The 14,850-nt window shown below is 32.4% G+C and overlaps 4 protein-coding genes across 4 annotated transcripts; 2 read left to right on the top strand and 2 right to left on the bottom strand.

Moving 5' to 3' along the window:
- Positions 1–263: 263 nt before the first annotated feature.
- Positions 264–3,994, top strand: Atg8a (Autophagy-related 8a). The gene is made up of 3 exons (XM_066297762.1): positions 264–468; positions 1,849–2,046; positions 3,434–3,994. Exons 1-3 carry the CDS (start codon positions 379–381, stop codon positions 3,512–3,514), a joined length of 369 nt encoding a protein of 122 aa, XP_066153859.1. The 5' UTR covers positions 264–378; the 3' UTR covers positions 3,515–3,994.
- A 586-nt stretch (positions 3,995–4,580) lies between these two features.
- ATPsynbeta (ATP synthase, beta subunit) lies at positions 4,581–8,540 on the bottom strand. Its single transcript, XM_066297746.1, has 10 exons — positions 8,383–8,540; positions 7,644–7,798; positions 6,879–6,993; positions 6,577–6,731; positions 6,357–6,519; positions 6,098–6,299; positions 5,750–5,894; positions 5,267–5,497; positions 5,025–5,186; positions 4,581–4,916 (listed from the first exon to the last, which is right to left on the bottom strand). The coding sequence occupies exons 1-10, from the start codon at positions 8,483–8,485 to the stop codon at positions 4,800–4,802; spliced, it is 1,548 nt and encodes a 515-aa protein (XP_066153843.1). The 5' UTR covers positions 8,486–8,540; the 3' UTR covers positions 4,581–4,799.
- Positions 8,541–9,395: 855 nt separating this feature from the next.
- On the top strand, positions 9,396–12,098 carry Snap29 (Synaptosomal-associated protein 29kDa). The gene is made up of 4 exons (XM_066297757.1): positions 9,396–9,732; positions 9,788–10,090; positions 10,148–10,344; positions 10,410–12,098. The coding sequence occupies exons 1-4, from the start codon at positions 9,601–9,603 to the stop codon at positions 10,549–10,551; spliced, it is 774 nt and encodes a 257-aa protein (XP_066153854.1). The 5' UTR covers positions 9,396–9,600; the 3' UTR covers positions 10,552–12,098.
- Positions 12,099–12,797: 699 nt separating this feature from the next.
- SmD3 (small ribonucleoprotein particle protein SmD3) lies at positions 12,798–14,101 on the bottom strand. Its single transcript, XM_066297761.1, has 2 exons — positions 13,642–14,101; positions 12,798–13,178 (listed from the first exon to the last, which is right to left on the bottom strand). The coding sequence occupies exons 1-2, from the start codon at positions 13,949–13,951 to the stop codon at positions 13,084–13,086; spliced, it is 405 nt and encodes a 134-aa protein (XP_066153858.1). The 5' UTR covers positions 13,952–14,101; the 3' UTR covers positions 12,798–13,083.
- Positions 14,102–14,850: the final 749 nt, after the last annotated feature.

Genomic DNA, 14,850 nt, shown 5'->3' with positions numbered 1-14,850 from the left:
TCAAGATGAATGCACTCTCTGTGTTGTGAAAATTCGGCTTTAATTGTAGCAACATTCTTTTTTAATGTTAGAAAAAAGGAAATTCTTCCGTTACACTAAGTTTACCCATTCCCACTTGATTTGCTTTCAGGGTTTCGCCTGGACAAATTATAATTTCTTGAAATTTCCTTGTGAACGCGACCCAACCGAATTGGCAGCTGTCATCTTTCCATTCCATTTCCCCACGATACCGCCCTCCGCCCCCCCTACGACCAATCGATTACTTGCTTTGCTTTTTTTCACAACAAGCAGGACACCAGTGCAAACATCGTTCAATCATTCGTCAATCGTTTTCTATTTTGATAGAAAACTGCTAAATACCGTAAAATTTCGGTGAAAATGAGATTTGTGTACAAAGAAGAGTTTCCCTTCGAGAAGAGGAAAATTGAAGGAGAGAAAATCCGTAGGAAGTATCCAGACAGAGTCCCTGTAAGTTGGAATGTATTTTCTCCTGTCAAACAAAGAGAGAATAGCGCATAAGCTCTCTTGCCTAGATAAATGTCGCAACGAATTTGTACAAATAGTGTTTCCATGTTTAATAATTCGTGCTATTCTCTTATTAATGTTTCGTAATTTTCCTTTGCATAGAAAATTCAAATTAGTTTTCCAATTGGATGTTCTGTTTGTGACGTATGGAACTGATTTGGCAAATGTATTGTTTTTACGTTGTGGGGGGATCTGGTAATGGCGTCAAGGTCATTCTCATATTGGATATTATTGTTTTTGGTGTCGGTCTATGTTATAAAATAGTATATTATTGATCAAGGGTGGATAGGATGCCCATATCACCCTTTAAAACAATGGTTCCAGCAGGACACCTAAGATGGAGTACTTAAAAGATCATCTAAGTCACAGTACAGTCTATGTTTTTCACAAGAAACAAGATAAAAAGTTCTTGCAACAAGAAAAATAATACTTCATACCAAGAACTTATCTTAAATGTTAAGCTGAATTTATAAACTTTGTTACTCTTATTGGCATTATGCTCCCTGATTTAGTTGCTTATATTTCATTGTTTTATGAATTTACAATGATGTCACCAGGATCCCTCAAAGTGTTTTTTTTGGGAGATCTGGTAATAGTGTTAAGATCATTCTTACATTGGACATTTTTGTTTTTAATATCAATGTATGTTGAAAAATAAAATATTATAGAAGAATGGATAAGATGACCACATCACACTTTAACATAAAGTTCCTTGCAACTCTCCAGTAGTACTCAATGGACAATCCACCCAATATTTACAGTGTATTTTTTCCATTAAAAAAAAAACCAAAAATTCAACAGTCAGAACTATTTGAATATCTGAAATGTTAAATGGTCTTTAAAAACTTTACTACAGCCATCTTTCATATGTATCTGTATTTCTAAGTTGGAAGCTACAGCGTGCATAACGCAAAATGTACTTTATTATTCATGTAGGGTTCACAGGGCAATATGTAGTCTTTTCAATTCTGGCATTTAAATATTTTGACAAATTCATAATACATTCTGATTTCTAAGAACGTTCATTAGCTATAATATTGTTACACTTGTAATATAAAAAGTATTACGTAATAATTCGTAATATGTTTCGCGTGGTTTAACGGCCTCCTTAAACAAGAATATTTTAAAATACTATTATGTTAGATTTTCTCCTTTTGTGCATTGTTTATACACATTTTTGCATTATACCTATATAATTTGATTTATTAATATTTTGTCAACAAGATTGCAAACATAATACAGATATAAACCAACACTCATTGACGATATTGTTGTATTTGATATGATCCAACCAAGAAATGTTACTTTTGTTTTCATTCTCAGGTTATAGTTGAAAGAGCACCTCAAGCTAAGATTGGGGATGTTGACAAAAAGAAATATCTAGTCCCCTCTGACTTAACTGTGGGTCAGTTCTACTTCTTGATTAGGAAGAGGATCCATCTTAGACCTGAAGATGCTCTTTTCTTCTTTGTTAACAATGTAATCCCACCTACATCTGCCACTATGGGATCCTTATATCAGGTAGGTTGTTTAAATTTTAATGTTGTGATTATAGAAGTTTGAATATACAGTAAGACTTAAAAAAATATATGATGTAAGTAATGGATGTAATATAAAATCCTATTTCAAAAGTTTTTAAATTTAATTGAAGTTTTAATGATTTTTATCATTTTAGGTGTCTGCATAGATAAAAAAAAAATTGTATTAAATTTTAAGAATAGTCACGTTTTTATCGATGTATTCTAACCAGGGTATGACTCATTTCATTACGCATAAGTAAATAATGTCCTGCATCAAATAATTTTAAAGCATTTATTCAAAACCGATATGGAAACATTGTTTTTGTTTCGTTTTACGTTATTCCAATATAGTTTTATTTTTTTTATTATTTTAAAAAAATTTGTAAAATGTGTTTTTGAGCTAGTTAAAAGTTTTGTAGGAAAGCAGTGCCCCAATACAAAGGGCACAGTGAAACATTAACCGTAAATTTTAAATTGATGTACTGTATCAAATGTGTGAATAAGAGAAAATCCTTTAATTAGATTTTTTCAGAAGTTATCTATTGGAGTTAATCAAGCAATATTAGTAGTTAAATTTTTTTGTGTGTGTCCGTTCTTGGGTGTTTACTCGCTTCATCTTCTTATTTTAATCTTTTATGGTCTTCCTTATCCTACTTATCGCAAGGGACTGCTTTCTGATGTTTTCTGGTGTTATGAAAAATATGTTATATATAACGAAATACGTTATGTTGAAGGGTTTTTTAATGTAATATGGAACGTTTGGTTTTGCAAGCTAAGTGTTGGCTTCTCGAGCTTGGTTTCTTTTTAGCGTAGTACCTAAGTATACCAGAACTTTTGACTTCGTAAAATACGAACACTCCACACGTAATATTTTTTAAGTAATTCCAAACGACATATCAAACCTGATCTGTTATCAGAGAAAATTCGCGGTGGATTCTATACTATATTAAATCTCCCGTGGGTGATTCACACAATTAAAGCAAAAGGTGACATTTGAGTCCGCAAACCATGAATGTGGAAGGCGATAATGTCGGAAAATCTGAACCTTTAGGCTTAAAAAATCATAATGATGCCTGCCAATGTCAAGGCTTGTTACTACAATGCAAGGTTTTGTGAATGAGGTGGCGTTAAGAACTGAGTGTAGAAAGTATAAACGAGTACTGTAATCAAACCTTGTGGACGTGTTGAACGGATTTACAACTAATAATTATTATTTTCTGTTAATATGTATTGAATGGATGTGAAGTATGTTATTTTGTTTTTCTTTAAAACGATTTATTAGTAGAGGGATTGTAACGTTCAATATACCAAGCATTATTAGGACACTGCTTTCTTACGAAATCATAGGTTGAATAATAATTGAGTAACATCTATGCAAATATTTTTAGGAACACCATGAAGAAGATTTCTTCCTGTACATTGCTTATTCCGACGAAAACGTATATGGAAACAACAAAGAGGAACAATGAATTCTCGACAGTACTAGAATTGGCTATTCAAAATTTCGTGCATTCTTTGGACATCAAATTTTTACGTATTTAGTATAGATTCGATTTTGATTTCTGTAACTATACTTATAATAAAAATAAACCATATTATAATACACGAATTCAGTTTAAAGTTTGGCGTTATGTCGTGAACACGTATATTATATATTTATAAGTTTTATTTTTATTTACTTCTTAGGTCTAGTAGATACTCTAAGTATGTATAGATGTGTACTGAGCTATGGAAACAATGATGTTTTTTGGGTAGGTACCTATACCTGACGATAAGATTTAGATTATCTGATTGCTTTTTCAGGCATGCCTGATACCAATACCTAACAGGTTTAAAACGTTCATAAAGAATATCTAAAATATTCTTTTCTCTTCATGAGTTTAAAATTATCAAATTAAGGTGTAGTATGTTACTGGAAAAATATCTAATTAAAAATGTTAAAATCCAAACATTGTATTTTCAATAATAATAAAATTTTCGTTCCCTTTCAAGTAAATTACTCTTTAACTTAAGGTATAAAAGAGGCATATTTCACAATTGAAAGTACTGTTAAATGGAATCAAAGAACAGAAAAATATATGCTTTACTGATATCTCAGGCTAAAGAAAGTAGTCAGTAGAACTGCAGACTGACAAATGCAAAGTGGCAATCAAAATAATACCACTTTCATGATTGAATTGACCTAGGTCTTGCAAAGTAAAACACCCCTTTATGCAGTAAGCTCAAAATGAATTCAACTGCAAAGCGTACAAATCCGTAGATTGTTATATAATGTGTTCCAACAAGTTATGATAAATCATAAATAACAGCGTCGTTAATTTATTTACATTGTAACATTAAGAAATTCTACATTGTAGCACACAGATTCCTGTGCCTAGGGCGTTAGTGGTTTCGTGTTATATTTGGTTACCCACAGAACGTCTCCCATTTATGATTAAGACTTCAATGAATAAATTGAGAAGCACATTTTAAGATATAATGAAAAGTGTTAAAAACGTCCATATTTCCAACATAATCAAAATTAAAACCACTGTAAAGGAACGTAAAAGTGTATTTTTGCAGTAATTAATATTTACGTAAATACAACAAATCTAACACCACGCGGTGTTGAGACAACATTTTAAAACATATAAAAAAGACATTTTTTAAATAATGTTCTATTTGGGCTTACGAATTTCAGTTGATCTGAGAGAAAAGAAAACGACTTCTATAAATTACAATTTAAACCAAATAATTCACTTAATATTATGTGACTTAAGAGGATTCAGCTAGTTTCTCAGCTTTCTGTACCACTTCCTCAATGGGACCCACCATATAGAATGCTACTTCGGGGAGGTGGTCGTATTCACCGCCCAAGATTTGTTGGAATCCCTGAAAGACAAAATCAAAAGTTACCGCTTTAACATACACACATATCGAATTAGGTTTTTAAAATCAAAATGTACGTAACGTCAACAAACGCAATGATCGCTTTTATACCTTAATGGTTTGCTCGAGGGGCACAAGTTTGCCAGCATGACCAGTGAAAACTTCAGCGACTTGGAAAGGCTGCGACAGGAAACGTTGAATTTTACGGGCGCGAGCTACAGTCAACTTGTCATCTTCAGACAATTCATCCATTCCCAATATAGCAATGATATCCTTGAATTACACAACCTTGTTAGAACTATGTTGCAAAATTTCCTATAAAGTTGTATTGCAGTTAAATAAGATTCGTATACCTGCAGAGATTTATAATCTTGCAAAATCTTCTGGACACCACGAGCAACATTGTAATGCTCCTGTCCAATAATGTTGGGGTCCATAATACGAGAGGTGGAATCCAAAGGATCTACAGCGGGGTAAATACCCAATTCGGCGATGGCACGAGACAATACGGTAGTGGCGTCCAAGTGAGCGAATGTCGTCGCAGGGGCAGGGTCAGTCAAGTCATCAGCAGGCACATAGATGGCCTGAAAATGATTCATCCCTTTTTACAGTTATTATTTATAGCGATCTATGGTCTTAACGCGGAATGTTTTTTTTCTTTTGGTTTTGATTTAGATTAAAAACGGAAAAATAACTTTTACAGAGCTGCCAACGTTTCGTAGATATATTACATTATGTCTTCAGGTTGATTGATATTTTGTAATATATAATTTTTTTTAATTTGCATTTAATCTCCTATTTTACACACGTACCCGCTAGAAAAAGCTTTGACCTACCTGCACTGAGGTAATAGATCCTTTTTTGGTAGTGGTAATTCTTTCCTGCATGCTACCCATGTCAGTAGCCAAAGTGGGTTGGTAACCTACAGCAGAAGGGATACGACCCAACAAAGCGGACACCTCAGAACCAGCTTGGGTGAATCTAATATAAATAATTATAAATTATGCATAGTTCATGTAAATATAAAGTGTTTACTGATATTTCTATTTTGAGTTATAGATAAAAGACAAATAAAGGCTAATTAGATTTGTGAGCGGGGTATACAGGACGTTTTCCTTTGTAATCGCACTATTACCAAGACAGGGGGAACACACTTTAAATAAAATACCTGAATAGATACAAACCTGAAGATATTGTCAATGAAAAGCAGCACATCTTGTCCTTCCTGGTCACGGAAATATTCAGCGACGGTTAATCCGGTCAAAGCAACACGGGCACGAGCGCCTGGGGGTTCGTTCATTTGTCCGTAAACGAGTGCCACCTTAGAAGTCTTATCTTTTAGTGAAATGACTCCAGATTCAATCATTTCATGATACAAGTCGTTACCTAATACATACATTAACAAAAAAAAAATAGAAACATTATTAAAAATATTAACAATACCTTCACGGGTACGTTCTCCCACACCGGCAAAGACAGAATAACCACCGTGAGCTTTAGCAACGTTGTTGATCAGTTCCATAATCAATACGGTTTTGCCTACACCAGCTCCTCCAAAAAGACCGATTTTGCCTCCCTTGGCATAAGGTGCCAAAAGATCTACGACCTGTTTTATATAATAGTCTTTAATACTTTCACCATGGAAGAGGTTTTTTTAACGAACCTTAATGCCAGTAACCAAAATCTCTTGCTCGACGCTCATTTCTACAAATTCAGGGGCTTCAGCGTGAATGGGAGCTAGTTTATCAGTTGGAATGGGACCCCTTTCGTCAATGGGTTCGCCAATAACGTTCATGATGCGACCCAGGGTTTCAGCACCTATTTATTCAAAATAATAAGCAACAATCATCAGATGTAACGTTCAGAAACGTTGGGGGCGAGGTCATTAAAATTTTTTTCTTTTAGCAGTCTAATTAAATACTAATTTTGATAATAGTTATTCATCAAGTTTATTATAATACTCACCAACAGGAATACGGATTGGATATCCAGTGTCCAGAACTCCTTGACCTCTGATAAGACCCTCAGTACCATCCATGGCAATAGTACGCACAGTGTTTTCTCCCAAATGTTGGGCCACCTATCCATGTGAATAAATATTCAAATCTTTTCCCACCTCGACCATTTGCATTGTGCCAACTATGCCATGGGCAGAAATTACCAACAAAATTAAATGAAAACAGGTAAAATATTAGAAAGAGGCACATTAAATTTCTCATTGGTCACCAGAAGTAAAATTAAAAAAAAATCAAATATGACCATAATATGTTTGGCAAGTTCCCATCTTCATGATAAGTTATATAACACAGCCTGTGCTGTTTAGGTCATTTTATTATGGATCAGAAAATTATTGAACCATCATACATATCAAAATATTTGTGTTTGAACATAAACTAGCATATATATACATATATAATGCTCTTAGGAAATTTTCCACCAAAACAGAACACACACAATGTGGTGAGAGTTGAGCTTGGTAGTGAATGTATTAATTTGTGAAATATTAAATGAAATTTATTTGTTTTTTAAATATTTAATTAAATAAAAATATTTGTAACAACATAGTTGGACCCAATTTTCCATGAAATAAAAATCAGACAAAACTATGTGGTTGACATTGATATAGCAGGACTTTTTAATTGAAAAACTATTCAGCAGTCTTTCAACCCTGAGCCTTGCAAAACACAGTGAAATAGAGAATATTTACAACAAATATATGTTCATAATTACCTCAAGAACCAACCTGGGACTGCGATTGGAAACTTCCAAGGCATTAAGAATTGGTGGCAAGTTGTCTTCAAATTGTACATCTACAACAGCACCAATAACAGCAACAACTTTGCCTTTAGCCTGGCCTGCAGCAGCCTTGGCAGCAAAGTTCCTGTCTGAAGAATAATAGAGTATTAATAGACTAAGATTTGAATTGGGTGTGAGATTAATAATAAAAAATTTTAAGTGGAAAATATTTAGGTTCCTTTGCCTATACTAGTGCAACAAGTCTTGGAAAGGCAATAACAACAATGATCGACTTAATGAGAAGATAAAGTATCTTTAGTATTTTGAGCCTGTTAAATGCAAAGTTTCAAGCAAAGGTCAAATATAAGGATAGAATAGTAGAATTCTTAAATAGCTGCTCAAAATGAATGTAGGACTATTGTGCCAGTAGCAATATATATTTTTTGCTCAAATGGGTTCAAAACTCCACTTTATATAACTTTCAAAATGGCGAGGAAAACGGTTATGTAATACCTTTCCTAGATAGATATTAATGCTAAAAACATATTAAATGTGTTTATACTTTATATAAAACAGCATAAACATGTGGTATAGTTTTTATATAGAGCCTTAAATTAGAAATTAAAGGGCAAAATGTCTTGCTTTACGTAATAACTTCCACTTGCCGGATAATGACTTTTCACGAGGAAATGGAGGAAAATTCTGGGAACTTTCAGGAAATTTGTTTACTCACTTTGTTGGCTGTAACATACTGCAACTTTTACGGATTCCTGTCCTACTTTTTCGGCGGTTTTGCCAGCCAAAAGGCTGGCGGCTCTTCCTACTGCACCCAACATGGCAAACCACAGACAGTACTGTGGAAAAAAATTGAAGTTGGCAAACTAAAACTTAGAAATTCAACCGACAGAGGTGCTGGTTACATCCTGTGGCGCAGGATCTCGAAAGGAGTAAATTTCATGGCGGAAAATCTAAATATGCGTAATTCGATTCCGATTTTATCATTAAATTTTTGTGTATTACTTAAATAAATTTATAGTTTTTTGTACTGGTTGTAGCACTAACGCAAAAAAATTCATCAGACTGCTTTAAATTAAGATACACTACAAATAGAAGACATAATCGGTTCTATTAAAGATGTGATAAAGAACGCTCCAGTGTAGGTGCAAAAATTCAGCCATTAAGAACCAAATTTTTGTGACTTTATTGCTTAGACTCAGTGGCGAATGTAAAAAACAAAACCATTAGTATGTCTTAGTATTGAAGAGAAGAACTAGAGATTTGAACCTTTTGCATGAGCTGATTCTGTAAAAAATGAAAACTGTGACCGTTTAGTCAACTCAGCTTAATAGTTTTCAATGGAAATCGGTCGGTTCTGGTTAAAGGTGAAAATACAATTTTTAACAATATTGAGTGGTCACAAAATGTAATTCGACAATTTCAACGGACAGAATTTTGATTTTCACTCTTTCTTATAAAATCGGGCTCCTGGCCCCTGATTATATAGTACCATTATAAACATATCAGGTACTTGGAGTTTGATTCAATAGAACCCCTTGAATTCCATTAAGGATTTGAAACCAAATTCAATAGGAACAGGTGGTAGTGAGAATGAATTTTTTTGACCAATCAGCGTTGCAAAAAATTTTACCCTCATTTTCTCATGTTTCTATTAAATCAGGGCCTTGATTTTGCAAAGCAAGTTGACCATAAGGTGTGATTTGGCTACATTTGATTATTTTGAATACTTGTCAGTGTCAATGCCAAAATGAGCCATATGTCATTGCTATGCATAATATTCATTTTTGTATTGCAATAAATAAATTTTTCTACCGCAATTACTAATTAACGTTATCCACAATCTGAATTTACTAAATTTGTTTTGTTTCTCTTATTCATTTATTACTGTGTCTAATTCAACAACAAAGAATTCACAATTACCACTAAGTAAAACATGTCAGATCACAGGTACATCACATCAACAAACCCCTTTGATGATGTATATGATGAAGAAATTGACGATGAAACCTTCTTAAAAAACTCTAGAAGACCTCCACCCAATACACAGAACAATTTCGATGCACAGGTAATACCTCAAAAGTCATATATTTTGTGTGGTAATGATGTTAACTAATCTGCAGGTACAAAGTTTTCAAGAATGCAGACGTCAAATAGAAGAAAGCACTATAAGAAGTACTGAACAAAGTTTGGGGATATTAAGAGATTCTGAACAAATTGGCATTGCTACTGCTGAGGAGTTAATGAGACAACGAGAAAAACTGGAGAAAACTGATAAACAACTAGATGATATTAATAACACCTTGAGATTTTCTCAAAAGCATATTAATGGAATTAAATCAGTGTTCAGTAGCCTGAAGAATTATATGTCTGGAAGGAATGATAAGAGTCCTACAACGTCAAGTTCCACTCCTAGTACTGTCAAGGTAGATACTAATAAGATGTGTTAAATTAAATGATCAATCAATTAATTAAACATTTAGGAATCTACCTCAAATCCAAATCTTCAGGAAAAATTACAAACTTATGATCGCTATGATGAACATCCAGTAACCAGATTAAGGGGTAATGACTACAACATTCCACCTATCCAAGAATTCAATTCAGCAGGCTCAGGCAGTAAGGATTTTAGTGCAAGATTAGATGCAAATTTAGCAGAAATGTCCTCTAACATAACCAGGTATATGCCTAATTTCTTTTCCAATTTTAGATGTAGGAAATTGAAATTTACATTTTTATTTGTAGGCTAAAAGGACTTGCAGCAGGACTTGGTGAAGAAATAGACTCTCAAAATGATTTATTAGATACCATAACATACAAAGCAGAGAATGCTGATATTATGGTGCAGAAACAAAATAAAGAAATGTTAAAAATTTTGAAAAAATAATGTCTATTATAGAAAAATACTAATTATGTAAGGTAAATGGAACATTGGAAGAGTGTTGTGTGAAATGGGTTGAAATTGATGATAATCATTTTACTTTCTTTATGTCCAACACTAATTAAATCACTGCTTTACCAATACTACCAATTGCTCTAATTGAAACAAAAGTTTCTTGATCTTATCTTTATTTATCAAAAATAATCTGTATTTTTTTGTGTTATAATACTGAGGATCCATCTTGTACATCATCAATCTAATCATCTGAATGTGGTACTGTTACATTTTGTCTTGATTATTTAATTTACTTATCATTTGAATCACGTTTCTAACAAGAATATTTCTTTCCACCAGGCTCTCCAGAAAATGTTTTGCCATTTGCCCAAATTGGTGATTTTTTTAATACAAAATTCAAGAGTTCATCTGTATTTGCAAATTCAATCAGCGTTGGCTTGTCCACTGCTGGATACAATATAGCTTCCACAGTACTGGTTATTATAAGGAATCTAAAAAATACTCGGAGGCTTTTTAAAGACTTCAATTTTCATTAATAATTTGTTTCAAAGCTACCTCTGTAATATCATATAATAAAAATAACTTATAATAACAATTCTAAAGACAACTCATAACAAAACAGATTAAAACGCAGTAGTTTTATCGTTGTTGTCTAATGTACCATTGTTATTTTGATCCATTTGACTTTGATATTGTGATCAATTTCACTCCATGCCAGAATAGAATTTGTAACGTTACCGGCTGCCCTAACGAGTTAACAGCTTTTATAAGATTTTGTTAAAATTCTAGATTAAAATGCTGATGTTGGTCCATTAAAATAACATTAAAATTATTAAAAAAAATTAAGATACTTAGTTCATGTAAACGTACTTACCACTTAAATTATAATTCCACTGGAAAAAAACTTACAGGTGCATCCAGCATACAGAGATCATTACCTATGAGATTAATGCCTAAGATTTAGAGGAGTCACTTTAAAGAATTTGTTATACTAGGCGCTACATTCAAATAAGTTCGAATTGAATATTGCCATCAAACTCACTTCATAAGATCAATTTCACCCCCACTCACGATATCTATAATGTAGGTGAATAATTAATTAACTATGAAAAATGAATACAGGGTGATTTTTAATTAAGAATTTCCCTCTAGCAGGAAAAAAACCTAAAATAAATTAAATAAGAATATTTGCTTGGCATGTTTTCCAAATATAATCCGTTTATTACTGATAAAATGATTCAACAAAACCACAAAATGACGTTGAAACTGTATACTCTACGCATGGTACCGTTGAACATATTGTTGAAGTTTACAAACTGTTTTCTAGGAAATTCTTTTCATTCTTGGCAGAAGATGATTTCAAAGTTAAAAATTACCCTATATAGTTATATATTAATTAAAATTAAATGTGAAAATTGTAAAAAAAATCATGTTTTTATTGGTTAAATGTTATTTAATAGAACTATTTAAGGCTAAAACTAAGAAATACGAAATCTCTTTTTGAATTTTGTTGTTCAATAAAAGAAACTGAAACAATTCTTCCTTCTTTTTTTTTTAATGTACAGAGTAACACTTTTAATAGATTTATGACAACTAGAAAAAACTTTACAAGAAACAATTTTTGCCTAGACCTTACAAATCCATTAAAAGTGCACTACCCCACACAAGGTGTCGAAAAATGTTCTGGTGGAAACTGAGCTCAAGAATGTGTAATCAGTTTTCATCCATCTTTTACCATTTTACTTCTTAAATCGCTCGAAAAACCACTACACTGTAAAAGATAGCTCTCAAGTACACCTGACTGTATATCGAAAACTGATGAAATTATCTCAATTTGAAAATGTGCCCCACAACTTTTATATTTAACATAATTTTTTACAATCTTCAAACAAAAAAGTTAAACGTGTTATGAACTAACGCGTAAACTATACAGTGATATGTGACATCTAAACAGAATTAGGACACCGTATATAATAATGTATCTAAAATGCACAGGAAAAAATGTGTTATATAACTTTTGACAGTTCTGCATTTAACGTTTTTCAGATCGTCCAAAAGTAACAGAGATATTTGCAAATGCTTCAAAAATTTTATTCAGTAGTTTAACATTTTATTTTTGGATTCTACCAGGAGAACCACAACAGACGTAGTTCTGGTTTTTCACGTCAATAAACCCATTGCGAAGGAAACTGCCCGATCTAATTATCTTTGATACATGGAAGAATAAGATTAATAAATAGCCAGAGAAATAAACATTTATTTACCATAGTATGAAAAGAAGAAATCAAGATATCATTGAGAAAAATCAATGATGAACAAAACACACAACACATCAGGGAATTTATCATTACCATTCTTTTAATTCAAATGATAATTTAAATGGAAATTAAATCTAAATTCTATAAATAACATAACTTTCAAAATAGTACTAGATCCAGAAGTACTGATTGATAAAATGTATGTACTTATGTTTAGAACTGACACATATTTACATGTAATAAATTGATGAACAACTAAATAAAATTATCTTCCTCTACCACCAACTTGCTGATTTTGCCAAGGAGCATTTCCTCGGCCTCTAACAGGGGGACCACCACCTCTTCCTCTGCCTCTTGCAACTAAAGAAAAGGATATTTATTTTTAATTTTTGTTTGCATTCACCTATCAAAGTTAGCATTAAGTTGCTTGGTTGCTCTGTCTCAAATCTCAAAATGAAAAAAAAAAAAAAAATTCCCTCTATATACTGATCTCACACTTCCCACAATGTCTATAGTCTGATTTGTTTATTTTGTTTTTGAAAAGTAAGTTGTTAAAGCAATTTTATAACTCAAATTATTTTTTTTTGATAAGGAACTAATTTCAATGGATTTCTGAGGTTTATTTATTCACCTTTACAATTTTTTTCCCAAAAATTCCTCAAAAATTATAAATAATTGTTATGGTTGTAAACAAAATAATACACAATCCAGTATTGGTAAACTAAAAATTCTTAACAGTAGTGAAATATTTTACCTCTTAATTTGTAATATACTACATAAGTCATATAATAAGTAAATTCTGCAAAGACACTTTTAATTTTACCTTGAGCCCGTAGTATACCAGACTTCCCTCTACCTGCTACCCCAGCTTTGGTTTGCTTCTTAAACATTGGGGCATTTTTCAACATATCAGGCAATATAAGGAACCGAACTTTTGATCCTCTAATGTATACATTCTCCAGTTGAGCCGCTCTGCCATCTCTATAGGTAATAGTAACCTGACTCATTTGGCAATTCATGTTATCTTCAGCTTCAACAAGCTTTCCTCTGTAAACTTCGCCGCTAACTGTTTCACAGGTAATTATATGGCCTTCAGCTTCATGAAGAACTTTAATTGGAACGCCGATAGACATTATAGAATATTCTTTTCACACACTTGTATTATTTTACAGTAATTGAAGGATGATAACCGATTTGAATTTTTCTCGAAAATTTCACCGGTCTTCCCTTTATTTACTTTGATTTTGTTGTTGCTTAAGGACGCTATAGCGTTGATATTGTCATTGTCAGTCACTGGCATTGGCGGTGACTAGGAATGTTTAATTATTAAGCGTCGAATTCTTGACATTGTCGACACACCTTCGTTCAGAAACTACGAAACATTAGGCGAATTCAGTTACTTAAAACACCATGCGCCCGCTTAGATAGAACGCTTATTTGAATTATTATTAAAGCGATTTCTATGCGCTTATTATTAGTATATTTCATTGGTATTGGTATATTTAGTACACAACTCGCAAAGGAATGGTTGACGCACTGAAGCAGAAGAAATTCGTTCATTAGCAGTGCAATAAATATAAATTGTACGGATCACTTTGTGACTTTTGAATTTGGTCAGTTTTGAAGGTTTTACTGCTTGACATTTTTTATTTTCGGTAAGGTTGTTCCCAGAAAAAGTAAGTTTTTATTCTTCACTGCCCTTGCTAGAAAAAAAAATCAACAATACGGCGGCAAATCAGTTGTCGTTTATATTGCAAATGTTGCTTACTCATTTTCTTAACAAATCCTTGAAAACTTTGAAGGTGTCAAGATTATGAAGGAAATATTTAAATTTAAATTATTAAGTAGTTCCAAGAAATATAAAAAAATTTGATGGCAAAAGCCATAAATAGTACGTATATTACTATATTACTATAACGTCAAGGGCTCTTTTAACTTAGAGTTTTATAAAACTTTGCCTTACATTTTTGTTTTAAATTTACAGATTTTCAATTCCAATTCGATCGAATTTTCGTTGTTTTGCTAATTAAAT

Source organism: Euwallacea fornicatus, chromosome 29 (assembly GCF_040115645.1).
Source record: "Euwallacea fornicatus isolate EFF26 chromosome 29, ASM4011564v1, whole genome shotgun sequence".
Classification (NCBI taxonomy): Eukaryota; Metazoa; Arthropoda; class Insecta; order Coleoptera; family Curculionidae; genus Euwallacea; species Euwallacea fornicatus.
Note: the sequence above shows the minus strand (reverse complement) of the source record. Positions and strands in the feature narration are given on the sequence as shown.

Bases quoted from the DNA above. Each gene is read 5' to 3' on its own strand.
- Atg8a (XM_066297762.1), top strand. From the start codon at position 379: ATGAGATTTGTGTACAAAGAAGAGTTTCCCTTCGAGAAGAGGAAAATT. The intron at 469-1,848 runs GTAAGTTGGAAT...TTTCATTCTCAG, and splicing joins AGTATCCAGACAGAGTCCCT to GTTATAGTTGAAAGAGCACC. The intron at 2,047-3,433 runs GTAGGTTGTTTA...AAATATTTTTAG, and splicing joins CTATGGGATCCTTATATCAG to GAACACCATGAAGAAGATTT.
- ATPsynbeta (XM_066297746.1), bottom strand. From the start codon at position 8,485: ATGTTGGGTGCAGTAGGAAGAGCCGCCAGCCTTTTGGCTGGCAAAACC. The intron at 6,520-6,576 runs GTTCGTTAAAAA...TATATAAAACAG, and splicing joins TTTTGGTTACTGGCATTAAG to GTCGTAGATCTTTTGGCACC. The intron at 5,187-5,266 runs GTATACGAATCT...GTGTAATTCAAG, and splicing joins AAGATTATAAATCTCTGCAG to GATATCATTGCTATATTGGG.
- Snap29 (XM_066297757.1), top strand. From the start codon at position 9,601: ATGTCAGATCACAGGTACATCACATCAACAAACCCCTTTGATGATGTA. The intron at 9,733-9,787 runs GTAATACCTCAA...ACTAATCTGCAG, and splicing joins AGAACAATTTCGATGCACAG to GTACAAAGTTTTCAAGAATG. The intron at 10,091-10,147 runs GTAGATACTAAT...TTAAACATTTAG, and splicing joins CCACTCCTAGTACTGTCAAG to GAATCTACCTCAAATCCAAA.
- SmD3 (XM_066297761.1), bottom strand. From the start codon at position 13,951: ATGTCTATCGGCGTTCCAATTAAAGTTCTTCATGAAGCTGAAGGCCAT. The intron at 13,179-13,641 runs GTAAAATTAAAA...CCTTTTCTTTAG, and splicing joins TGGTATACTACGGGCTCAAG to TTGCAAGAGGCAGAGGAAGA.